We start from the raw sequence: 25946 nt of genomic DNA, 5'->3' as shown, positions 1-25946 counted from the left end.
AAATGGCACACAGACTCACGTGGTAAAAGTGTGCGCAAATTTCTCAACGTAACCAAAATTTTACCAATAAAATCAATCGTCAGGATACGTTTAATCAGTAGCTAAGGATAATGGCAGCTACCTACGTCTAAATCTCTCCACAGATCTTTCATTAACACAGGTCAACAAGAACAAATGAAACTATACACTTGAAGATGTCCTACTTCGGACACCGCCTTGATTGGCAAAAATGTAAAAACCTGACAGTGCCTTCTGTTGGCAAAGCTGTAGGGAAACAGGCATTCTCACACGTTGGTGGGAATACAAAATGGAATATTTGGCAATATCTTAACAAAACTGCATACGTGGTTCTCTTTTATCCAGAAATCCCACTTCTAAGGATTTACCATGAGGTACACTCCCAACAATAGGAAAATACATTTGCATAAGGTTATCATCTTCATTATTTCTAATTACAAAATACCGTAACTGCTTTTTGCCCGACATCTTAGCGAGGCCTCAGTGGTAGCAGCTACCCTCCAAGCTTGAGATGCCCCCAAAGATGCCAGAAAGTCGGCCACTAAGGACAAAGACCCGGAGAACGACCTAAGGGCAAAGCCAAAAAGAAGAAGTGGTCCAAAGGCAGAATTCGGGACAGGCTCAGGAACCTGGTCTTCGTAACAAGGCCACACGCGGCCAACTCGGTAGGAAGTTCGCAACCCCAGCTGTCGCCTCTGAGAGACGGGAAGATTCATGCTTCCCTGGCCAGGCCAGCCCGTCAGGAGCTCCACAGGAAAAGACCTAGTGATGGCTTTTAAAACAGCTCAAGTAACTTACACGAGAAACACCAGAGGTGGAGATGCCCCAGCTGCTGGGAAGATGCATGAGTGGTCCCACCAACTGCCCATTTTGAAAAATAAAACTTTATTAAACCCAATATATGTGTACCTGAAGCAACCTCAATGGCTATTACATCAGAGGCCGATTAAGTAAAATATGGTGTATCTACTAATGTCCTCTGTAGCTGTCAAAAAAAATATGGGAGATTGAACTGAAATGGAATGATTTCTGGCATATTGTTAAGTGAAACAAACAAAATACAACAGACTACGTCTAGTATGCATTTCTGTGTAAGAAAGAGAGGGAAATAAGAAAATACATGTGTACCTGTATGCAATAAGAAAAACAGGAAGGACAAACAGAAGTCTACGACATTATGACCTACAAGAGGTGGGTGGGACTGTGGGCAAGGGGGACTGGGGACACACCTTTCTGTATAGTTTTGACTTCTGGAAGCATGTAAACATTTTACATAATAAAAAATAGTAAAAACCAACAGGGATGAGGAAAAAAACTGAAGTAGATTACAAACCAAAATAAATGAAGCTATTTCTGGAAAAATAATATAAACACACTAAAACAAACCTGAACACAATACTCTACACAACCTCGTTTAAAGACAAAGTACTGCAGACAAATACTGAACTCCAGGCAAAGGGCTTTTTTTCGGGTATGCGGGTCAGCAAATCTGAGCCGACTTCCTCTGTATCACGGGTGGAACAAGTGAGTAACAGAGGACGAGATGACTGTGCCCACTCGCCGGCAGAGAAGACAATCCAGCATGGAACGGGGGGCTGGCATGAACTCGGGGGCGGGGCAGTGGAGGGCACAAACTGGAGATGCTCTGTGTGAACTCACGGTTTTTTTTTTTACAGGTTTGTAAATTTACGGGTTTGTAAATGTGTATAAAAATCGAGGGAATTTGTGCATGTGTGAGTGTGGGTGGGTGGGTGTGTACATATCAGTAACACCAGGGTGTGCAGGCCAGCTCACGGCCTCCTCATTCTAGTCCAATCATAGTAACAAGGGTTACCAAGGCAGACCACAACACTCCCCATTTATCCTGACCTTACTTTCCTAAAGGAAAAAGTGCCAAGAAAGATGGAGATCGTTCTCAGACGGGCTTGCATCAGTCCAGGCTGGACAGCCATCCTGAGATGATTAAATCACAACATCCCTGTAAGTGATACGATGGCCCCTAGATGGGCAGCACCCTTCCTCCTAACCTCCGGGTCCTCGGGAACAGTTCGCCCAGTGGCTGCACACAGTAGGCCAGCGATAAATGCTCTTCCTTGTAAAATGACAGACGGACGCCCTCCAAGCAGCCAGACTGACTCTTTTCTTCAAGAGACAGGCAGACTCTTGAGTCTTCAAGACTCTTTTCCCTGAGACGTGCAGACAGGCCTTGGATTTTGCAGCCAGTTGGCCTGTTTCAGAAAGACTGCTCTCAATACCAACAATCTAAACCTAGATTATACTCGAGTATAAAATACAATATTGTGGGGGCTTCCCTGGTGGTGCAGCGGTTGGGAGTCCGCCTGCCGATGCAAGGGACGCAGGTTCGTGCCCCGGTAAGGGAAGATCCCACATGCCGCGGAGCGGCTAGGCCCATGAGCCATGGCCGCTGAGCCTGCGCGTCTGGAGCCTGTGCTCCGCAACGGGAGAGGCCACAGCAGTGAGACGCCCGCGTGCCACAAAAAAAACAAAAAAACAAAAAAAACAATATTGTGAATAAGGGAGGCCCTCTGTGTTTACGGACAACAAAGCAGTAAATAGAAACTTCACATCACTGGAGAAGTCTCAGATGATAGCCAAAATGCTCTCCAAAAACACCATGCTTTTGAGGGCAAGCATCTTGACTACAGTCAGCACTAAACCCCCAGGGCCTGGCCCTGGCCCGGGACACAGGGCGCTGAAATCTGCTGAATGACTGAAAGAAAAGAGCCACATCATCTGTGAGTAGGCAGAGCATCCGGAAAGCCTCAAGGGATGCACCGAGCACTGCTGTTGTCCAACACAGAACTCTGAGGGAATACAAAAGAAAGACATACTGATTCCCCGCCATCCTAAAAACAACACAATAGCCAGTGTGTGGGCAGTCCCATCTTTACCACCATTAGCAAATTACAACTCACACAATGAAGAAAAATATACTATCACACTCTGGAAGGGAACCAGTGCTCTAGGTGAAAGCTTACAGAAGTGCTGTTACTGGGAGAGCACAAAAAGGTGAGGACCAAACGTGTCAGGTGAAGAACACACCCACCCACCTGCAGCGTGTCATCAACCATGGTGAGTATGTACTGAACTGTCTGCTCTTTGGAGATGTGAGTCATCAGATTTATAAATGTCTTAGCACACTAGAAAAAAATGAAATGAACGTTAACCACTGTTTTCAAATGTGCAAACACAACATTTTAATGGAATTTCATTAAAATATTATTTCTCTTGCCTAAGTTAGGATGCAGTTATAGAAAATGCCTGCCTTTTACAAATACTGTGATGAAGTATGGGAGGACCAGACTAGGGCTTGCATCAGTTTTTTAATAATTTCTAGTGACGTCAAAATTTTTGGGCTTCCCTGGTGGCACAGTGGTTGAGAGTCCGCCTGCCGATGCAGGGGACACGAGTTCGTGCCCAGTCCGGGAAGATCCCACATGCCGCGGAGCAGCTGGGCCCGTGAGCCATGGCCGCTGAGCCTGCGCGTCCGGAGCCTGTGCTCCGCAACGGGAGAGGCCACAGCAGTGAGAGGCCCATGTACCGCAAAAAAAAAAAAAAGTTTACTATTTTTAAATAGACCTCACCACTATCAACTCTTGATACCGTAAAGACTAAGTTACATAGACAAATCTAATATTATCATTCGTTTTGGGGTTTGTTTGTGTTTTTGGTTTTGGGGGTTTTTTTGCTTTTACTAGGAAACAGAATACCAGAGCAGCACAAGTACAGGAATTCAGTACAGGCACTGGAATCAGAAGGCTCTGACCAGTCTCTATCCTATGATTTAACACCTATGTCACAGACGCTCTAGAATTCAACAAAACTGGCACCCACGATAATGTTTCCTCCCAAATTTCCCAGGATTGTTGTGAGAATCAGGCTGAATCGTATACGGGCTCCTTCGGCCAATCACGGCACCGTATCAGAAAATCTGATGGACAGCGGAGTTAGATGTTATTCTAGTGAGAATACAAAGTAGAAAAAAAACTGCTTAAAAAACAGAAAAGTTAAGCAACTTTGAAAATACTGTATACTCTGAAACAGTAATTTCCATGCTAGGAATCTATTCTAATTCGAAAAAATTTTTCAGAAATGCAGAAAAGGATGGAGGAATAAACATACTCAATAGGACATTTTTTCCAAAATTAACAAAGAAAACTAGAGATCCCTCAAATGTCTTCCAATAAAAAAGAGTCTTTAGTTAAATTATGATGCCTACCTACAGTGGACTATCACATGGTCATCGAGAAAACTTCTAGAATGTCTAATGACACGGGGCAGTGTTCATGGTCTAATATCTGAACGGATCACCTGACTGCCTTCAGTCTGAAGCACCTCCTGCTTCTCCTCAGGACTTCTTTTCTTCTCAAATCTTTTAATGAATTCGCAGTCTTCGGAAGAAATCATCTGCCCCCTAGAAAGAAAGAACAAGGTTTTCGTTCCGCAAGAGTTGAAGAGCCACTGGGACCAAGTGATACAGGATGCCCTGCGTCTCTCCTCTCTCTGGGAGGGCTGACACCAGACCCTGGTGTCCCACGGCCCTGCCGTCTGAGTCCAGCCGTACCACCTACTACTCATGGGCCTCCCAGGCCCTGACCGGAGCTAATTTACCTGCAAAATGGGAACAAGAACCACATGCCTTTAAGGGGCGGAATTGAGGATGAAATAATTCACGTGAGGTGGTTAGCACAGGGCCTGGTCCACAGGAAACACTCACTAAAATGCCACCTCTGGGCCTTATCCAAGTCTCAGCCTATCTCCGTCCCAAGCCAATTTACTTGGCCATCTAAGTTATCAAGGCAAAACCCCTGTATACAACTTTCTGCAATCATGTCCTCCAGCATATTCTTTCCTTTCAGACCCAGAAAAATGTGACCAAACCCTCTCTGAAAACACCCCCATCCTCCCAGCAATCAGCCCGCACTCCATCTTCTTCCCCACTCCGCAGTGCTAACTTGTGATCTGAACTCCAGGCCGACCTCTCCCAGCCCCACTCACAGATCACACATATGTCACAGGCACTCCACATCTTACAGGGGCAGAACTGAGGTCACGAATATATACCCCACACACACTCTATCCCCCAGCCAGGCTGATGGGACGATGGAAGCAAAAACAGACACTGTGCCCTGCTTCCATTAAGACTAAGCACTTCACCTATCACAGTTGGTCAGGAGAAAACGCACTCTGCACCCCAGGCTAGACCAAGATAATGACGTCCACCTGCCTGGTTCCAGTCCCAAAATAAATGAAGTCTTTTTTCATAAACCTGAACTCCCTAGCTCCCAAACAATTTGACCCCCAAATTTGGCTATGCTGACATGTAAAAGCATGCCATACCTTTTTAAATAGGATAATCACAGGAAAGAGATGCAGTTTTTCTACCACTGAGAAAGTGTACTATGAAGGTTATACTCGGTAATCTGGAAATTCTGCAGCTTTCTTTTGTATTTTTACTTGGCAAGCCATTCCTTCTGAAGTCTAACTTCCTTGCATTTGTCCCAAGGAACCTTTTTTTGCTTTCTGTTTTTAAATTATTTCACCTGTAATCTTCCTCTGACAGTCCCACAATCTAAGAGGCCATGGACTCCGGCCCCTTCTGTGATGAGCCAAGTCTGGTCGGGCCCCGTCCTCACAATTCTTCCCCCTGACATCACTCTCCTCCCCACTTCCCCGCCGCTGGGGTGGCTCAGCCCGATGGCCCCGGTCCAGCGGGTTTCCTGCTTCCAATCCAACCCTCCTCCACAGCCCCCTGACCTACACTGCCAGGCAGCTTTGTCAAACACCCCCCCCCCCGACTGTTTTACTCCTTTCATTTGGTCAGACTGTGAATTTGAAAGGCGGTTCTACCTAGCACCTAGGCAGAGGCTTTCAACAAAAACTTCTTCAGTGACTCATTAAAACCTATATGAGCACGTCCATGTTACTTAACCTACGTAAGCAGCTGTCTACTTATCTTTAAAATGAGGATAGGGCTTCCCTGGTGGCACAGTGGTTGAGAGTCCGCCTGCCCATGCAGGGGACACGGGTTCGAGCCCCGGTCCGCGAAGATCCCACATGCCGCGGAGCGGCTGGGCCTGTGAGCCATGGCCGCTGAGCCTGCGCGTCCGGAGCCTGTGCTCCGCCACAGGAGAGGCCACAGCAGTGAGAGGCCCGTGTACCGCAAAAAAATAAATAAATAAAATGAGGATAGAAAACTTATTTCACAGAATTGCTATGAAATTACCATGAAACAATATGTGACTTATCAAGTACGTTACTTCTTTTCCCAAAAGCTCGTCTCCACGGCACCCCTCCAAGTCCTCTGCTCACTCATGATCTAATCAGCCAGTATTAGCTGCCAGTCAGCTATGTGCCAGACACCGTAACGAACAGGCCACACAGCAATGAACTAGACATCCCTCCCTCCGTGAGCTCACATTCCAGAGCAGAAAATACACAAGCACAAAAGCAAATACTTTTTAAAAAAAATATACACACACATATCATAATGCCAGGATTCTAAAAGTTTATTAAACAAAAAACTAAAGCTAGGTAGGGAGGAAAGGACATATTTTAGCTGGATTAGAGAAGACCTTCCTGAGGTCACCTGCACAGACACCTGAATGAAGGGAGTTAATGAACCAAGTGATCCAGGAGGAACTTCCACAGACAGAAGTGCGAGTCCAAGGACGCAGGGGCAGCAGGGAGCTGGCTGTGTGGGAAAGAGCAGGAACGCAGAGCAGCTGCAGGGCTGGGGGCACCGGGGCACGATCTGACCTGCACTGTTTCTTAGTTGAAGCAGAGTTGATTTACAATGTCATGTTAGTTTCAGGTGTACAGCAAAGTAACTCAGATATATATATAAAATCTAAATCTATATATATAGAGAGAGAGAGAATAAAATCTCTATCTATCTATCTATCTATCTATCTATCTATCTATCTATCTATATAGAGAGAGAAAGAGAGAAAGAGATTCTTTTTCAGCTTCTTTTCCCTTACAGGTTACTACAAAATATGGAGCATAGTTCCCTGTGCTACACAGCAGGTCCGTGTGGGTCTGACCCACATTGTCTGAAATGACTCTCACTGCCCTGTTAAAACTGTACCTCCGGGGAACAGTGCCAGCAGAGACCCCCGGCCAGGACCCGCGGGCACGTGTGAGACGCGGGCAGCCTGCGCCAGGCAGCAGCAGGGCACCTGGAGAGAGGCGGTCAGACTGGGGACGGGGCCTGGATGTGCGGACCTGGGCCTGGACGGGATGTGGACTGTCGGGGACAAGAAGAGAGGAGACGACTCCTAGGTGTCTGGCCTACAGAGCTGGCACGTGTGGGTGCCACACTCTGGCCTGCAGCAGCCTGGGCGGGGCTCCACCAGCCGACCTGAAGCTCCCCGAGCCCTGCGCCGTCCTTCTGAGTCTCCAGTCCCCGCCCGGAGGCTCCTTCCCACTCGGCAGCTCCAGCCCCTCTGCCCGTGACTCCCACAGGAATCTTCACGTGCTCCCTGAGGACGTCCCCAGTGCTGCTGGGTGATGAGTCACTCCCTCCTTTTGTTATCTGGGAAAACTTGACATATGTCTCCATTTTAATGCTCACCACAACGCATTATTTAATTTTTCAGTTAAAGGTTTGCCTCCCCATTGAACTTTAAACTCGGGAGGAAGGACACTATTCTAACTCTCGCATCCTCAGGACAGTTTTACTGGATTCCAGTTTGACCGGAATAGCCACGCCCATTCGTTTATGGACTGCCTACCTGAATGATTAAGAACTTTAATCACATGTAAATACACTTTAAGGCACAGGACTTCCATAGTAACATGTTAATGTGTGAGAGATACTGGCCTTTGACACTGGGCGATTCTCCCATTGGTTTTACTCTATCAGAAAACAATGTGGCATCAGATTCACTGATAACTCACGGGTCCCGTCCAGCCCCCAACAAGCTGTGAGCGCTCTGGGGCTGGGGGGAGGACATCTCACTCCCACTAGTGTCCCCACAGCCAGCTCAACAGAGGCACACAGCTGACAAGTGGGGAGCATCTGTGTACAGACGTACAGAGTAGATGGCTTCTATAAAGGAAACCCACGAGCTGGACAACAGAATAAAGGACAGAAGTAGGAAAAAAGGGAGACTATGACTTATGTAGTGGGGAGGCCATGGAACAGGAGGAACAGCAGAGAAAGCAATTAAAAATCTCCCTGTAACGACGAACGTTCCAAATGCCAATGCGAGGGAATGCCTGCCCGTCAGCCAGTGCTTTATGATCAAGTTCAATATTATTCTATTTAGGTTATAAACAGTCGGGCTTTATAAACATGAAACTCCTTGTCTTCTAGTCTAAACACACTCTGGACTAAGATTAGGAAACAGAGCTCAAAACCCTCATTTCACAGGGGACGTAAACAATTACACAGATACAGATGACCAGAGGAAACATCAGAAAGTCCCTCTCGCTCCTGCCCTTGAATCTGTGGCCTCACCATGGTCCACTCCCTTAGACCGGGAAACCAGAACTCATCCTAGATACTTTTTCACCCTCATACATCAAACTGATCACTAAGATTTTCTCCAGTCTCTCCAATTCTAGCCATTCCCACAACCCGAATACTGCTCTAACCTGTCCCTAGCTCCAGGCTTACTATCCACAAATCTACCCTCTACACTGAGGGAAGAACAATCCAACCAAAAGGCAAATGTGATTATCTAACTCCTGCATAGAACTATCAGTTATTTCTAATTCCTCCAACAGCAAATTTAAAACTGTGTTCCTAGGGCCCAGAAATAGACCCCTAAACATATGGTCAAATGATCTCCAAATGATCAGTTTATATATCTGACTTCCTTGTTAGATTACGAGTTTACCTTTTTGTAGCCCCAAAGTCTGGAAATAATGCCTCAAACTTGGCAGGTGGTTATTAAATGTGTGAGGAGTAACTAAATTAACAGAAATAAATGGGATCATTTTTGTACACTGCATATACCTCTTAGAACAAAGCAAACTGCTAAATATAAAACTAAAGCTTTCCCAATTTGTTTTTCAAAGTATGCATGCAAATCTTAACTGAATTTCCTTAATAACTCACCGTTATGAATATACCAAAATAAACAGATATGAAGTAAAGTCAACATGATAAAGTATGATCAAGGATAAATGAACACTCACTTTAAGATAAGTACAGAACACCCACATGCTAAATCTTAACACACACAAGGAGGGGAAAGAACTAAAATTTACTGAATGTATTCAACTCACCAGTGCGTGTATTCAACTGTGCTAATGCTTTAAACACACGATTTCAGCAACGCTCCCACGGGATATGTATCCCCATTTCACATTTACTTTAGTGAACCTCAGAGGAGTTAAGGGATTTGCCGAAGATCAGCAAACTAGTAGACACAAGAACCAGAATTCAAACTCAAGTCTTGAAACTCAATCGCCTGCTCTTTGCTAGTTGCCTGAGCCCTTCTGCAACACCACCCGTCCCCACGCTGATCACCAAGGCGTACGGGGCGGGGGGGAGCCGGGCAGGCTCTGCCAGTCATCCTCTTCCTCCCTCCAGGGCCCGAGCGCTCCTCCTGTGCTTCCTATTCATCCAAACAGTACCACTTTCCAGGCAGAGAAGCTCAGAAGTGCTGTGGCCACTGCTGCCTCCCAACCAGAGCCCCAAGCTGTTTCCGTCACACTAAGCTGTCTCCCTGTGACAGCTAGTTCTTCTAAGGAGGAAGTGTTTTCTTCCACATTTATTGGTATTTTTCCGGTATTTCTCTCACAGAAGCATGACCATGAAAAAGTCTGAAGCAAAGGCACATGATTACCCATGATTCACAGCAAAGCAGCACTTACTGAAGGTAGGACTGCCAGTTCACTTTGTTGGCACGAACTTCTGCAGCCTTGGCAGCAATGATGTTGGTTGGAACGGCTGCATCCACGGCGCCCCGGATGTCCATCTTGGTCTAAATTTATGATCTTGAATGTTTTTCTGCGGACCTTCAATTTTGATGCAAGGGAAAACCAGAATACAAGGTGTGTTTGTTTTTTTAACAACTACTACTATTATGATTAGCAATAGCATCATTATCACCTTAATCTCTACAAGCATTCAACTCAAATACTAAATATCCTAAATATTAAATACTTATGCCATTATATCTCAAATCTTGTCCCGTTATGCACTGTTCCATAGAAGCGTTCTCTATAGGTTTTTACTTTTCCACATAAGGTTTTCTAATTATTGGCACCAATATCGCAGTAAGATTTTTAAAGTAACCATGTAAGATACTGAATTAAGAAACCACGCTTAGAATAGGCATACAAAATAGGAAAGTATTTTAAATGTATACAGTTGAGATCAATTTTCCTCTTCTGACAGAGAAAAAATAAGAACCTGCAGAGTACAGATAGGACCAATTATTTTATTTACATTTACTAAGCCTCATTTTAAAGTGGCATATGAAAAACCTACATGTCCTTTCTAACATTATTTACTCAAATTAAAACACCCGAAGTGGGAATGCAGTATCTTAGAAGACAGAGCTTTCTTTTTTCAATCAAAATTTATAGCAGCTTCGAAGTCAATCTTGGGAGAATTTTTTGAAACAAATAAAGATTACAGTTTAGGCTCAGCCAACAATGAGAGACTGGTCTGATAATATGATCCTACAATAATGAGCTTTTAAGTAATTCTCACTCCTAAACTTAAAGATAGAAGCTTAAGCCTGATTTTATCACGATACAAAATATAAGTTCCGGTTTACAAAATATAAGCTCATAGTTACGACCACAAAGAAGCTTAAACCACACCCCAAATTCTATTCCAGGATCCCAATGACCTTAGTCAGTTTGGAAGTAACCTCTACATCTGAGGGTGTGCTGCATGAACACACACGGGCAATGCGGACTGGCTGGGCCCAGGTGAAAACAGACTCCGTCCGGGCCAAGCTGGAACCTGGAATCAAGCGGGCTCAGCCCCAGCGGCCCCTCCTGCGGCGGCTGAAGGTGCCTCAGGGCGGTCACCTAGGTCCCTGAACAACTCGAACCCCCAGCCGGCCCAATCCTGGGGAAAGCACACCTTTCACCCGTCCACCCTCTCTCCCCTGCCCTTCTCTGCGGGGAAAACTCCGCAGTTTCGAAAACCCCGCTGAGGCCCGGAAGGCAAGAAATCGGGGAACCGGGGCCGGAGGAAGGCAGGCGGCGCCTGGGCGGCAGAACCCAGCGCGCTCCAGGGAAGCGGAGAAACCGCAAGCTCGCCTCGCCGGGGTCGGGGTAGGAGTCGGGGACCGGGGCCGGGGCCGCTGACGGCACGACCCGAGCGCGGCCTCACCCAGCGAACCCGCGGGACCCTCCAACTCACCCCAAGGCGGCGGGAAGATGCGGCGGTCCGGAGTCGGGACCACCGCCGTGCTAGGGCGCCGAGTCGGGTCTCCTGCCGAGTCCGCAGCACCAGAAAGCGAACGCGACTCGGCACCGAGCGGACGTGAAGGGCCTCACAGGCAGGAGGAAGCCGCAGCGGCCGCAGTGGAACAACATGAGCGCAGGTCACGTGAGCCGAGGCACGTGACCGGCCGGAAGGCGGAGGCCGGGAGGGCCCAAAACAGCCAGAGGAGCGCCCTGCGCGCGAGAGGGTTTCTCTGGACGCGGGGCTGGGGGCGGGGCGGACACGCGGGGACCCCGCACCCCGAGACCCGGCGGCCCCGGGGACGGAGTCCGAGGGGGAGAGCCGGGCCGAAACTCATCTAGCTCAACCGTCATTCTGAAAAGTTTAATTTAGTGCCTTGAAATCGGTTGACTTTCACTTGGGTTTGACAAGTCAGTGGAGCAGGCGTTCTTATTCAGAGTCTCAATATGAAACTGATGCTGAGACATGGGTCACAAAAGTTATCTTGCCCTAGGGCTGCAGATTTAGCGAACAGTGGATGTTCCATGCCACAGCTGCAATTATACTAAAAAAACAAAACTATTCCTGTTTAATTAAAATTCAAATTTAATAGCACCCTGTATTTTTCTGAAAACCCCGTTTTGAGCCGAAGTTTTCCCCAGTCCAGGCCTCAGCTTCCCTCTTTGTCTTAAGACAGTAATGAGTAACGCTACACTGCAACTAGTGAGCGGGTATAATAGCATATTGTTTTTGATAACTGCTGAAAGATATTTGTAGGTAGAACCAATACATTTCTCCTACAAATGTTAAATTTAGGTCAAGTTTTGAAAACAAAACTAATATTATACACTGATTACAAATAAACACCGTAGCAATAGTATATTATATTGCATTCTTTTTCTATTGCCGCTGTAACGAATTGCCACAGATTTACTGGCCTAAAGCAACACAAATGTATTATCTTACAGTTCTCTAGGGCAGAAGTCTGAGGTGGGTGTCACTGGGCTGCGGATGTCTGGCTGGGCTGAGTCCTCCACGCCGCTCCCCAGGCTCTGGAGGAGGATCCATCTCCTTGCCTTCTTCAGCTTCCTCTAGGAGTTGCATGGATTAACATCCATCAGCTTCCACGCACTCTGAGATGTTTATGTTCTTAGATGCAAGTCTCTCCATCCTGCCTGTTACACTGACCCTTTAGGAAATGTCCTTATACTTGGGAATAAAGCAAAATAAATGCACATTTGTCAATAAGTACTCACCTTCAACAAATTGTAAAATTCTTTTCTCATACAAACTCTCCTTCCTGCAATCTCCAGGACACTTGCTTTACAGAGAATTCCAGGGAATGCCAGTCAATGCTGCAGTTCCACTAGATGTGTACACACACACACACACACACCCTCAAATATGAAAAAATGTTTACTAGGATCTCAGAAGCACTGTGTGTGCAATGTTTTATTAGGAGACTTACTTAGATAAAAATCATTAACAAATTAAACTTAAGAAGATGAAAGAACGTTCATACAAATAATTTTTAAGTAGAAAGAAGTTTCTGAGAGGGAGAATGTTTACAAGTGTGGGGAAAGTGCTAAGAGAAATTAACAAATGTTCAAAGGAAATGTTTCCTCCAATGTTTGACACCAGAATAGAAGATGCAGAAATGAGAGTGGGGAAGTGAGGAAAAGGCTGGTGGACCCAAATGACATCCTTAAAGAGAAACGCAAACGATTTGGTTTGCAGGGTGGTGCAGAGCCATGGTTTCCGGCCCCAGGGTATGGAGATGTGGAGGCTGGTCCCAACTGTACTATCACATGCAGCCCTTGGACACATCACCTGATATCCCATGCGTGTTTCCCCATCCACAAAATGAAGAAGATGATGGGAAGGAGGACAAGACACTCTTGATGGTCCCTTCCAGCTCCGGAAATCACACAGGTCAATGTGAGTCTACTGATACCACCTATTCCACTTTCGTTCTGAGAATCGAGAGCCAAACACCAGGTCCTTAGACCCTCAGATTTTCAGTTTATTCCCAGGGTTGGGCAACCATCACTGCAATCAGTGTAATAACATTCTTCATCTCCCCTAAGAGAAACCTCTTACTCATTAGCCATCATTCTCCATCTCTCCCCAGACCCTCCTACCCTAGGCAACCACTAATGTATCAGTACGTTCTGTATCTATAGATTTGCCTGTTCTGGACATTTTCTTATACATGGAGTTATACAACATATGGTCTTTTGTGACTGGCTCTTCCCACTTAACATAATGTTCCAGGTTCATTCATGTGGCGGTACGTATCAGTGCTTCATTCCTTTTTATGGCTGAATAATATTCCATTGTGTGGATATACCTCACGTTGTCTATCTGCTCACCAGTTGATGGGCATGTGGGTGGATTCCAATTACTGGACATTTGTGTGTCTTTGGTGAACATATGTTTCACTTCTCTTGGTTCAGTGCATATCTACAAGGGAATTGCTGCCGCCAGACTGTTTCCCAAAGTGGCTGCGTCATTCTACACTCTCACCAGAAGCGTGTGAGAGTCCCAGTCGCTCTGCATCCTCACTATCACTTGTGATGGTCTGTCTTTTTTACTAAAGCCAACCTGTTGGGTGTGATGTGGTATCCATTAGTGATTTTGACTTGCATTTCCCCAGTGGCTAAAGATGTTGAGCATCTTTTCATATGCTTTTTGGCCATTTGCATGTCTTCTTTTGAGAAATGTCTATTTAGACAATTCACTCATTTCTAGTTTTTTTTTAAGAGCTCTTTTTATATTCTGGATACAAGTCCCTTATTATGTATGATTTGCCATATTTTTCCCTATTTTGTGGGTGTCTTTTCACTTTCTTCATGATGTCCTTTGAAGAGCAAACGTTTTTTATTTTGATGAAGTCAAGTATACCTATTTTTTTCTTTTGTCACTTGCGCTTTTGGTATTGAACCTAAGAAGGCTTTGCCTAATATTTTAGGCAAGGTCACAAATATTTTCTCCTATGTTTTCGTTCAAGAGTGTTATAGTCTTAACTCTTATATTTTGGTCTATGATTCATTTTGAGTTGTTTTTTTAAAATAAATTTATTTATTTTTGGCTGCATTGGGTCTTCGTTGCTGCACGCAGGTTTTCTCTAGCTGCGGCGAGCAGGGGCTACTCTTCGTTGCGGTGTGCGGGCTTCTCATTGCGGTGGCTTCTCTTGTTGCGGAGCACGGGCTCTAGGCGCACGGGCTTCAGTAATTGTGGCACACGGGCTCAGTAGTTGTGGCACACGGGTTTCAGTAGTTGTGGCTCACAGGCTCTAGAGCACAGGCTCGGTAGTCGTGGCGCACAGGCTTAGTTGCTCTGCAGCGTGTAGGATCTTCCCAGACCAGGGCTCGAACCCATGTGCCCTGCATTGGCAGGCAGATTCTTAACCACTGCGCCACCAGGGAAGTCCAAGTTCAGTTTTTAATGTGGTGTGAGGTCCAACTTAATTTTTATGCCTGAGGCCGTCCCGTTGTTCCAGCACCATTTGCAGAAAAGACAGTTCTTTCCCAATTGAATTGTCTTGGCAACTTCGCCAAAAATCAACTGACCATAAATGTGTGGGTTCATTTCTGGACTCTCAAAACGTTGATATATGTGTCTATCCTTATGCCAGCACCCCAGTCTTAGTTACTGTAGCTTTGTAGTAATTTTTCAAATTGAGAAGTGTGAATTCTCTAACTCTGTTCTTATTTTTTAGATTGTTTTGGATATTCTGGGTCCCTTACAATGTCATATAAACTTTAGAATCAGCTTGGTCAATTTCTGCAAAAAAGGGAGCTGGGATGTTGCTGGGGATTGTGTTAGTTTTGTATGTCAATTTTGGGGGCCTGGGATCATTTTATAAAGGAAACTTCTCCAGTTTGTAGTCCCCAGTAATACATACCTGGGATCCTTACCTCTGTGCACCCCCAGAGCCAGCAGAGGCTACTTGGGCATTAGATACCATTTGAGAAAAAGGTATTACGGTCTATCTATTTGCACTCTGTTTAATAATCTTATATTTATAAAGCACTTTACAAATAGGAAGTATGATGTAGAAGCCAAGTTTTGGCTTAATCATTAGAGGACTAGTTACCACCTAAGAAAATCACTTCAATTAATTCTATATGGCCTAAGTAAAAAGTGTAATAATCCTTGGGCTTAAGTTTGGGTATGAGTTTAGCACACATTTCCATCCACAAAGCTGACTGCTACTAAAGTGACCTTTTAAGAGACCTAGATAGACCAGGTGGCTCCTCTGCCTCTTGAGTGTATAGCCCCAAATTGTCAAGTATCACACACTACGAACACAGAACTTTGCCACGCAATCTATTTCCTTTATCATGATATACTAAGCAATATATCACTTGAATCATGTCTTTCAGTTTTGATTTAGCATTCAATTTGAATTAGGAATACGCTGCTACCTGTAGAGGGCAGTCATAACATACCTGGATGCTCAAAATCAGAGGCTCATCCTGGAATAGAGCTAACGGTCTGTGGATAAACTGCTGACCCACAACACAGATAATCCTTTTGCTTCAGTTGATGTAACTTTGCAGGGAGGAGCCCAGCAGACTGAGCGACAGACCAGCACCAGCCAAAGGAAGAGAAACAGAGTGGACCCTGGACTGGTGGTGTTAAAATCAAGCTACAGGACTCATTTGGAGACTTTATTGTAAAAACATGCCTAGGCTTTCCCCAGACAACCAAGAAGAACTCCAGAAACATTTCTCCAGACCATCTATGCCGATACAATTTCTGCTCCCGCCCAGGGCTAAGGAATATAATGCGAACATTCATCAAACAGTGGAAAATGAAGGAGGCACCATAGCCAGGCACAATGTCAAGGTAAGACCGTCTCCACAGTCCGTGACCTTTCTTGACAAGGAAGGGGTTTATCCAGAAAGAATATAAAACCGCAAGCAAGCTTTAGTGCCAGTGATCACTTTATCTTATTGATGATTTATCAAAAATGCTTCCAAACCAAACCCAAGAGAGAAACTAGAACCTTGATAATAATTACCTGATCCTTCCAGTTTTCTCCAATCTAAACAACTTCCCTTTACCAAGGCAAACAATCACATTTTGTTTGTTTGTATGTTTCAGGAGGTAATGTTTTAAAAAGCAAAAAACCTAGACATAGATTTTTGTCGTTCTTGATATTAACCCTTAGATATTTTTCTCTGATATAAAAATTATATCCCATATAGTAATGAAAAGCTTTCTACAAAAATTGCTTGAGAAAACAAACTGATAAACTAATACAGGCACATAAGAACATAAAGGGGCTTAGGGTTTTTTTTTCCTAAAGTCATAGTTTCCTAGGTGAATTTCCTAAGCGTGAATTTCTGCCACTAGATAACACGATTTCCCTAAAGAGTAACCATTTTCCTGCTCGGTATTGTGTGTATCTTTGCAGAAAGTACAGTTTAAGTCTGTAAATCCTCTTAACTATAAATAGAACCACCTCTTAAAAGGTTATTCATGTGGAGGGAGATGGGCACGTGTTAATACCTCTGACAAATAATGATCAGAACTCAGAATTAAACGCTGCAAATCCTACGACAGCAAACCTGTCCAAATCCTGTAGCACTAGAAAATCTATCTGTCCCTATGCTCATATCCTCATAATAATCATTATTTATTTGTAGACTCTAAGTATCTGGATCTGCCCTTTCCCCAATGTTATTTTAACCGATTGGCACAAGGAGAAGAAAAATTGTGGGTTTTTTTAGTCATTAGGAACCTTTTTCTGTAGGAATGTACTGACCTTTACTTTCGAGCTTTCAGACAAATAATACATGAATTTCCACACCTCCTCCTATCACCGAAACACTAGGTCTTTAGGAAACTAGAATGAAATGGGATAGAATGGCCAGAAGTCCTTAATTAATGGGCATCTAAATGAAGGCAACACACACAAAAGAGATTTCTAAAAGGTAGAATTTGGAGACAACTCTGAGGAAGCAGGCGGCAATAACAGTATATGTCGTGTGTGCATGTATATAATATACATGTATGTATATATATAATATGTGCATACACACATATAATTTCAAAGATCTAACTGCCTTGGAGAGTATGCTTTAAGCAGAGTCATAGGCAAAGGACTGGAAAGTATCTATGAATGTGCAGTACACATTCCGACCGCGTCCTGGAATCGACAGCCCTGGGGCGCTGGGCCCTCCGAGCTGCCATCCTGACCTCATTAACCCAGGTAATCAGGTCCCAGCCTGCGCCGCAGCAGGTGCAAGCAGTCAGGAGTGATCCAGTTGGGATGCTACTGGCCTCTCCACTCAGTGTTGCCTTTTTCTATTGCGTCTGAACATAGATGCACATTTAGGCGGCTGTGTCCCTCATCTAGCAAGGATCAGGATGGCAGAACTCAATGCATTTAATTCTACAGATATCACTGAGTCCCTACTACCTGCAAAACCTTGGGCTGTGTTTTGAGAAAGAGAAAGATTTTGTCCTTCCTCTCTACAGACTCACAGTATTATCACAATTGCATCCTATCGGCATGAGTCCTGTCAACACTAGAGGCTATGTGATTACGCCCTTTCAATCGGTAAGACACTGAGATGGGGTATGATTGATATGGAGTAAAACAACCGAAAAAGGCCTAATGAAAGAGTGGAAAAGGTGACATTTAAGGTAGACATGAGATAATATCTAGAAATGGAGAGAAGTAAGCAAAACATGGGCTGCAATGTGTCTGGATGCCCAGAGGCCACGGTCTTAAATGCACCACTATCTGTAAAACTGTAAAACTTTTAGGAAAAAATGATAGGAAATCTTTACAACCTAAGGCAGGCAGAGTTCTTTTTTTTTTTTTTTTTTTTTGCTGTATGCGGGCCTCTCACTGCTGTGGCCTCTCCCGTTGAGGAGCACAGGCTCCGGACGCGCAGGATCAGCGGCCACGGCTCACGGGCCCAGCCGCTCCGCGGCATGTGGGATCCTCCCGGACCGGGGCACGAACCCGTGTCCCCTGCATCGGCAGGCGGACTCTCAACAACTGTGCCACCAGGGAAGCCCAGGCAGAGTTCTTATATAGCAAAAGCATAGTTCATGGAAGAAAAATTGATAAATTGGATCCCATCAAAAATAAAAACCTTTGCTCCGCCAAAGACCCTATTTAAGAGGATGTAGAGACAAGTTACAGACTTGGAGAAAATATTTGCAAACCCCATATCTGACAAAGACCTTGTAATTAGAAATATAAAGAACTCTCAAAACTCAAGAATAAAAAACCCAAACATTCCAAGTAGGATATGGGCAAAAGACGTGAACAGGCATTTCATCAAACAGCATACACAGATGGCAAATAAACACATGAAAAGATAGTCAGCATCGTTACCACTAGGGAAATGCAAGCTAAAAACACAATGAAATATCACTACTCACCTATCAGAATGGCTAAAATGAAACATAGTGACGAAACCAATCTCTGGCAAGGATGCAGAGGTGCTAGACCACGCAAAGATTGCTGGTAGGACGACAAAATGGTACAGGCAGTGTGGAAAACAATTTGGCTGTTTCTTACAAAACTAAACATGCAACTATCGTACGGTCCAGCAATATCACTACTGGGCGTTTATCCCAGAGAAATGGAAACCTGTGTTCACACAGACTCCATATGCTAACGTTCACAGCAGCTTTACTCATAATAGCCAAAAACTAGAAACAACCCAAAAGTCCGTCAAGGGATGAACGATTAAATAAACTGTGGTACATCCGTGCCATGGAACACGATGAACCAACTAAGAGGAATCAACTACTGATACGCAAAAGGGATGAACTACTGACACTGCCCCTGGGATCAGTCTCCAGGGAATGAGGCTGAGTGAAAAAAGCCAATCCCAAAAGGTCACATTCTGTATGATGCCATTTATATAACATTGTTAAAATAAAATTAGAGAAATGGAGAATAGATTAGTGATTACCAAAGACTGGAATGGCGAGGGTGGTAGATGCAGCTACGAAGGGGTGGGTTGAGGGAGCTTTGCAGGGATGAAACACTTCTTTATCTTGATTTCGGTGGTTACACAAACCTACACATGTGATAAAATTGCATAGAACTACACTCTCACACACACTTGTGAAATCTGAGTAAGCTCTTAGAATTGTACCAATGTCAGTCTCCTGGTTTTGATGTTGTACGACTTATGAAGTTCCCACTGGGCGAAACTGGATGAAGAGTGCGTGGGACCATTGTGTAGATCCTTTTTTGGAACTTCCGGTGAATCTATAATTATTTCAAAATTAAAAAAAGTAAAAGCCCTCCAAAGGCAGGTTAGACTGAAAATAACAATACATTTATGTGTTGCATAAATGTGTTGCCTACATTTACTGTGGTTCTTCCTGTTGTTCTTTTTATTTGAATTCTTAACCAATTTCATTAGGTCAGTAGCACTGACGTCGTTAGACCTGTTTTAGAGATGAGAAAACAAGTTTGGAAAAACTTTTGGTTCCATGTGTGAAGTCAGCTGAGTGGTGATTTGAACCTAGGTTTTTCTGACACTGATTTCATTACTAATTCGATAGATTCTGGCAGTGCTTTAGAAGCAGGCTATAATCTCGTGGGCTTGAAGCCAGTAGCCTCAACAGTGATTTCTCTGTGCATTCTGCCCAAAGCAGCCCAACACGGCCACTAATTTACTACAAAATAAATTAATATTCCCCAAACATACACATGCACACACACCACACACACACACACTCACGAACTTGGCTTCATCAGAATTCTTTTTTCTCTACAAGGATTTTTGCTTCCTTCCATTCAGGGCACAAAGTACAAGCGGGAGGTGGGGTGCTCCCTGGACCGGTCACTCTTTCTAATAGTAAACGTGAGAGAGAGAGAGGAAACTTTCCAGCCACACTGGCAATAAGTCAAGTCATCGACCCATCCATCCATCAATACAGATATATACGCATATGTGTGTGCATTCCTTCCCGGTAATAAAAGTGGGCAGAGCTTAGACAAGAAAGTGTTCTACACAAAATTACTGTTTGTATCATTTCAATGTCGATGCCCCTCTAAGAGTACAGACTCCTAAGTGCTCTCCTGTTCCAGATGTGTGACCCCTTGAGCGTCTGATCAAAGCACTTGTTTTGAGACATTACACACTCAAAGGAGAGAAACCAATTCCAAGGCCCCAAAGGGCACCTACGAAGACAGCGGAGCTTTGTGTGGCAAAAACGATAGAAGAAAGAAGAGAGGAAAAAATACCTTAGTGAGAAAGGAATTATGCTTCTAGTATCCAGCACCTTCACATTAACGTACTCAGAAGACAAAATTCTTCTGTCCTGCCTCCAGTTGTGAAAGGGTAAGTTCGCTGAGAAGGACAAAGGTGGTTCTTATCTTTCCGAAGACCCTCTGAAAAGAATTCTGTACTAATTTGCTTAACACCTGAGAGGCTCACAAGCCTGCTTAGGGAAAGGCTCATCTGGAAGTCTGTCGTGGTTACATCTTCCGTCCTTGGCGCGCACAGGTTAGCCGGGAATCCTTGGGTTCCTACTGCAGGTGTTTCCAGGTGAGCAAAGGCAGGAGGGCTCACCAGGCTCCAGACTCAGGGGCTTCTGGGAAAATGTGATTCTTCCCGCCAGTGGGAATATCGTGTAAAACCCAGTGTGAGCGTCTTCATTCTCCACAAGATTTTTCTACTCTGAAAATAACTATACAAAAAAGATCCACATCAGTCCTATTCTTCAAAGTTTTAGATGAAAACTTCTAAAGATCATGTTTACCAACTTTTTTAACATTTAAATAATTGTCTTTCAGGGTTTTACATTAAAGATTGGGTTTTCGCCGCTGGATTATATTTTTAGAGGCAAACATCTCCACCAGCGCCACCAAATAATTTGGCTGAGCAAAGGTAGACTATTTTTATGGGCTTCTTTGCTCGTCTGAAGTTTTTCTGAATGAGAATGGGTTAGAGGATATATAGCATTAGGTAGTTTTCTAACTTAGCTTGAGTTTGAAACTTAGCCTTTGTTCTTTCTTTTTTTTTTAATGAATATATTTATTTATTTTTGACTGTGTTGGGTCTCCGTTGCTGTGCGTGGGCTTTCTCCAGTTGCAACGAGCAGGGGTTACTCTTTGTTGCGGTGCGCGGGCTTCTCATTGCGGTGGCTTCTGTTGTGGAGCACGGGCTCAGTAGCTGTGGCTCGTGGGCTCAGCAGTTGTGGCTTGCAGGCTCTAGAGCACAGGCTTCAGTAGTTGTGGCGCACGGGCTTAGTTGCTCCGCGGCATGTGGGATCTTCCCGGACCAGAGCTCGAACCCGTGTCCCCTGCACTGGCAGGCAGATTCTTAACCACTGCACCACCAGGGAATCCCTTAGCTTTTGTTCTTGAGACTGTAAACCTAGAGTTTCTGGACACACAAACGAATGGCAGTATTTCTAAAAGTGGTGGCTCTGAAGTGCTTCGTGTATGTTACCAGTCACACCAGGCTCAGGGCACATGGTAAGAAGCCTCTTATTCTTCAGTGTCTCTGGATTCTCACACTCGGTTTGATTTCCAGGGTGTGTGACAAGAGCCACACAGGGCTTCTCTGCAGCCCAACCAGCATCGCTGCCTGGAAATTCAGCCTAAGGAGCCAGGTGCTTTCTGCTGCCACTGGTAGCTTTGTTGTCGGTTGACATTGACTGAGCCACCACGGCATACTCACATAGGACACAGAAGACACGTCTTAATAACTCGTGCCCGTGTTATATTCGTTATAACATTCAAGCAGATGTTGCGTTTTTGAAGTGAGTGAGACATCACCAAAAACTGTAGAAAAGGAAGTTTTGCATGGAGATAAGACATTCTGTTACCAATTTTGAAAAGGAGGGAGACTTTTAATAGCAGATTGGACACCACAAAAATTAAAATTATCAAAGTAGGAAATATAAAAATAAAGAAATGTTTGAAAAAGTCTATCAGAACACAGAGAAGAAAGATAAATTAAAATTATGAGGGAGGAGAGGAAATAAGGGATACGGAGGACAGATCTTCAAAATTCACCTTAGGGATAGATAAAAGGAACAGATTAAAAGGGAATCTGAGCAGTGAAATAGCAATAATCAATTTTTTTTAAAAATACAACTTTAGATTCCAGATATAAATAAAGATTTCATATAATAATTTGAGAATACATATTGTATTCCGTCAGACAATAAAAACTAAGTCTAGTAATATCTTCATAGAATGTTCAAATTTCAAAAATTAAGACACTATTTCTATAAATATCCAAAAGGGGGAAAATGAGATTACCTACAAGGAAACAAAAAAGAAACTTTACCTTATAATTCTCTGAAGCAGTAAATAACTGAAAACAATAGACTTATAACTAGAGAGCTTTCAAAAAAAAAAAATGAAAAAAACTGTGTCTCAAGACTTATTCATAGCCAGGTGTCATTCATGCCTTAACACAAGAGGAAGATATTTTAAGATATGCCAGGATGTGGATGACACATGACACAACTGCACTTCCTGTATAATCACATGAAAATTCTTGTCGGAGCAACAAAAGATAGGGCAAAATGAGAACCCACGAATGAGAGCCACAGTTCGGAGGGATTGGTGGTAACTATTGAAACAGTTAATCAGATGGAACTAATAGAGGTAAAAAGTGACTGTAAAGTGTGACTATTCTTTAGAAGTCTGGTTATATCATAAAAAGAAAGGGGAAAAGAATGAAGGAAGAGGCTTACCTCTCCAGATTAACTGGCAGAGCAAGGGAGGGAGGAGACATCGGGCCTCACTCCTCGTGTCTGGTGGAAGAAAGTTGGAAGAATTCTGCCTGGACAGCAACTCTAAAGCGGAGGGAGGGGCGCCTTTGAGGGGGTGGAGCCAGATGCCGGCAAAGGGAAAGGCAGTGATGTCCCCTTGACTGTCTAAAGAATGTCCAGCTCAAATGGGACTGCAGTTATGCTTTTTAGAAAGTCCCAAGAGGCACGCGGAAGTGTTTGCAGAACAAATGACTGTGACTTTCAACTTGCTTTAAGATAATCCAGGAGGAGAGGAAGTTAGGGCAGATAGGAGGCGAAGCACAACTGGCAATATGCTGATAACTGTTGAAACAGTGACGGATATGAGGGTTTGTTAGTATATTTGCTCAGTTTATTATTTGTTTTAATTTTGAAAATTAACATAATAAAAACATTTTTGTTAAAAATCACAAAGACTAGAGCTTAGAATTTACCCTTTAAAGTTAAATAACAAATTAAATAAATACGGAAATACAGCTTTCCATATTCTATTTATATACCACAGTGGGAGCAGCTAGTATATGCTTTAGACTTTCACTGGATAGCAAGATTGAACTTAACCTTTCAGAAAAAATTTTAAATGGCAAAAAGATCCTGTCTGGAAGTCTAAAAAGTACACTGTAAAAAATCCTTCTTGGCCTCGGCGTGCTGTTTAGACTTTTATTCATATAGTTTATCGCTCTCAGATTTTAAATTTATGGTTAGGAAGAAATATATCTAAGTCTCATTTCCATTGTGCAAAAGATCTCATAACATCATGTTGTTGGCTTTCCTGCCAAAATCAAGCCAGCCTTCACCAAACCATAAAACCACTGCAAACACGTTAGAATATTTAAAGTTTTGCCTTCTTGCAGGGTAAAGATGTAGATGAAATTTACCGGGAATCTTAGATAGTAATCTTGTGTTATAGGTTCAATACGAACCGTTTATTTCCATTCCGTGCATAAAGCAATTCAGATTAGGCTTGTATCATTTGAGAGCTTATTTTAGAAACCTCTGCAAAATGGTTTTATAGTTACTGCATTTTAAATGACTGAAATAAGTAGTTTTAAAATGAAGCAACTATGTTGAAAGATAATAGTTTAAACTATGCAGTGACAATTGGCATATATTCAAATATTCAAGAGTAAAGCCCAAAGTGCAGACTACGTAAGCAATTTAATTTGACGTCGATGATGTAACCAAATACGTTTTTCCGTAAGAATCTGTTTTGCTGATGTGATTTTGAATTCTCAACACTAAAAATTATAAGGATTCATTTTCAAGTGAGAGACCATTCTAAGGACCGTTATTCAAAAACAGACTGAGAATGAATTAAATACCATAAGCATAGTCTCAACACATTTTTGTAGCTGCCCGTTCGAACTGCACCTGACTACAAGAGAAAAGTACACAGCAGGGAGGCAGGAGCCAAGCAGCTCAGAAACCTGACCCCGGGGGGTCTGTGGAAGGTGGTGGAAAAGGCTCAGACCAAGACTCGGCTGTCGCTGCCTCTCCATAGCCTCACTGCCAGTGCCTAGGAGAGACAGGCCAACCCAGGGGGGTCTGGTGCCTACGCCTGGGTCAACAGCCCTGGCCATTCCGTCGGCTGTGAGACAGCCTTAAATAGCTGTCCAGCACGAGTTTTGAGCGACTGCAACTTTGAAGCAGCGTGTGGACCTCCAAAGGCAACCACGTACTCAAAGGAGAGAGCCCCGATTTCGATGTTTGAGTTCGGGCATCTTGACATCTATCGCTCAAGGGCTTTAGGATCACATATCAGAGATAAATCCATCCTTCTCCTCTGTTTATCCCTAATTAGCAAAGATCCGTGGATAGGCCCTCAACAGCTGTATAGTCCCCATACATCCCCTCCCTGAGGGGACATGGGTGGACGCTGAAGTGTTCGTGTGACCCTCTCTGCTCTCTTGAGTCAGACCAGATGGATCCAGTGTGGGTCACCTGATAACTCAGACACATGGGGACATGACTATTTTTACCTGTAAGTTATCAGGAAAGGTTACTTGAGGTTATGTAAACAATCGTTGAGCAAAACATGGAACAAATGAAACATGGCTGAAAGGAATGATCAAAAGCATCCGATATTACCAATTCCGCTCCACATCCCCAGTCCTGTAATAAGTCTGCTCTCTGCTTCTGCAAGTTAGATTTAGTCCTGTTTATTTGAGACTCTGATCTGCAACCATTTGCCCAGAAGGTCACATGTTCTGAAGGATGTCTTTTTTGAAGTTTTCAGTGGAAGAGAGAGCGTTGTTCCCTCAGCACCATCCTATACTCAATTATATGGACACTTTTGCTGCAGAACAAGTTTGCTGGCTCAGCAAACAAGAGCCAGGTCCTATCACTGCCTTTTCTCTGTTTTCGTCTTTTCCTAAAAATAGCTGCAAAGTGACTCTTTTTAACAACTCACTAGTGTCAGCAAAATCTGTAGGGCTCCCCTTTCCCAGAGTTTCTGTCTCAGAGAAGAAAGCCAGGCATGTCCGTCATTTGTTGGCCCCTCGGGGAGCCCAGGCTCTGGGGGCCCGTCATTGCCCCATGCATATTCTGACAACATTGAGAGAGGCAAGTTATGAGGGAAGGAAGCAAAGAAGGTCTCCCCGGCACCACAGCCATCAGCCTGGGTCCAACCGGGAGATGAGAAGTTCTCCTTCCTCTGCCCCCACGCACACCTTCCCCAGTATCCCCAGGCATACCCTGGGCATCTCAGCCTCTCATTCTGGCCCTCCTCCCTCTGCCCCCACGCACACCTTCCCCAGTACCCCCAGGCATACCCTGGGCATCTCAGCCT

The 25946-nt window shown here is 44.2% G+C and overlaps 2 protein-coding genes across 7 annotated transcripts in view; one reads left to right on the top strand and one right to left on the bottom strand.

Annotated features, from left to right (window-relative positions):
- Window positions 1-11549, bottom strand: part of ATP6V1H (ATPase H+ transporting V1 subunit H) — a 93415-nt gene extending 81866 nt beyond the window's left edge. For 3 of the 4 annotated variants that reach the window (XM_029222650.1, XM_029222651.1, XM_029222649.1), the window contains exons 1-4: window positions 11375-11549; window positions 9868-10011; window positions 4351-4453; window positions 3090-3179 (exon numbers count right to left, since the gene is read on the bottom strand). In XM_029222650.1, coding sequence (XP_029078483.1) covers window positions 3090-3179; window positions 4351-4453; window positions 9868-9971 — 297 coding nt within the window. In that variant the 5' untranslated portion in view covers window positions 9972-10011; window positions 11375-11549. Of the gene's footprint in view, window positions 1-3089; window positions 3180-4258; window positions 4329-4350; window positions 4454-9867; window positions 10012-11374 lie in introns of those variants that run through there. The other variant, XM_029222653.1, reaches the window with a different exon arrangement.
- A 4538-nt stretch (window positions 11550-16087) lies between these two features.
- Window positions 16088-25946, top strand: part of RGS20 (regulator of G protein signaling 20) — a 76618-nt gene continuing 66759 nt past the window's right edge. For 2 of the 3 annotated variants that reach the window (XM_029222881.1, XM_029222879.1), the window contains exon 1: window positions 16088-16252. In XM_029222881.1, coding sequence (XP_029078714.1) covers window positions 16088-16252 — 165 coding nt within the window. Of the gene's footprint in view, window positions 16261-25946 lie in introns of all 3 variants that reach the window. The other variant, XM_029222880.1, reaches the window with a different exon arrangement.

This window comes from Monodon monoceros, unplaced genomic scaffold (genome assembly GCF_005190385.1).
Source record: "Monodon monoceros isolate NGI ecotype Baffin Bay Population unplaced genomic scaffold, NGI_Narwhal_1 Super_Scaffold_14, whole genome shotgun sequence".
NCBI lineage: Eukaryota > Metazoa > Chordata > Mammalia > Artiodactyla > Monodontidae > Monodon > Monodon monoceros.
Note: the sequence above shows the minus strand (reverse complement) of the source record. Positions and strands in the feature narration are given on the sequence as shown.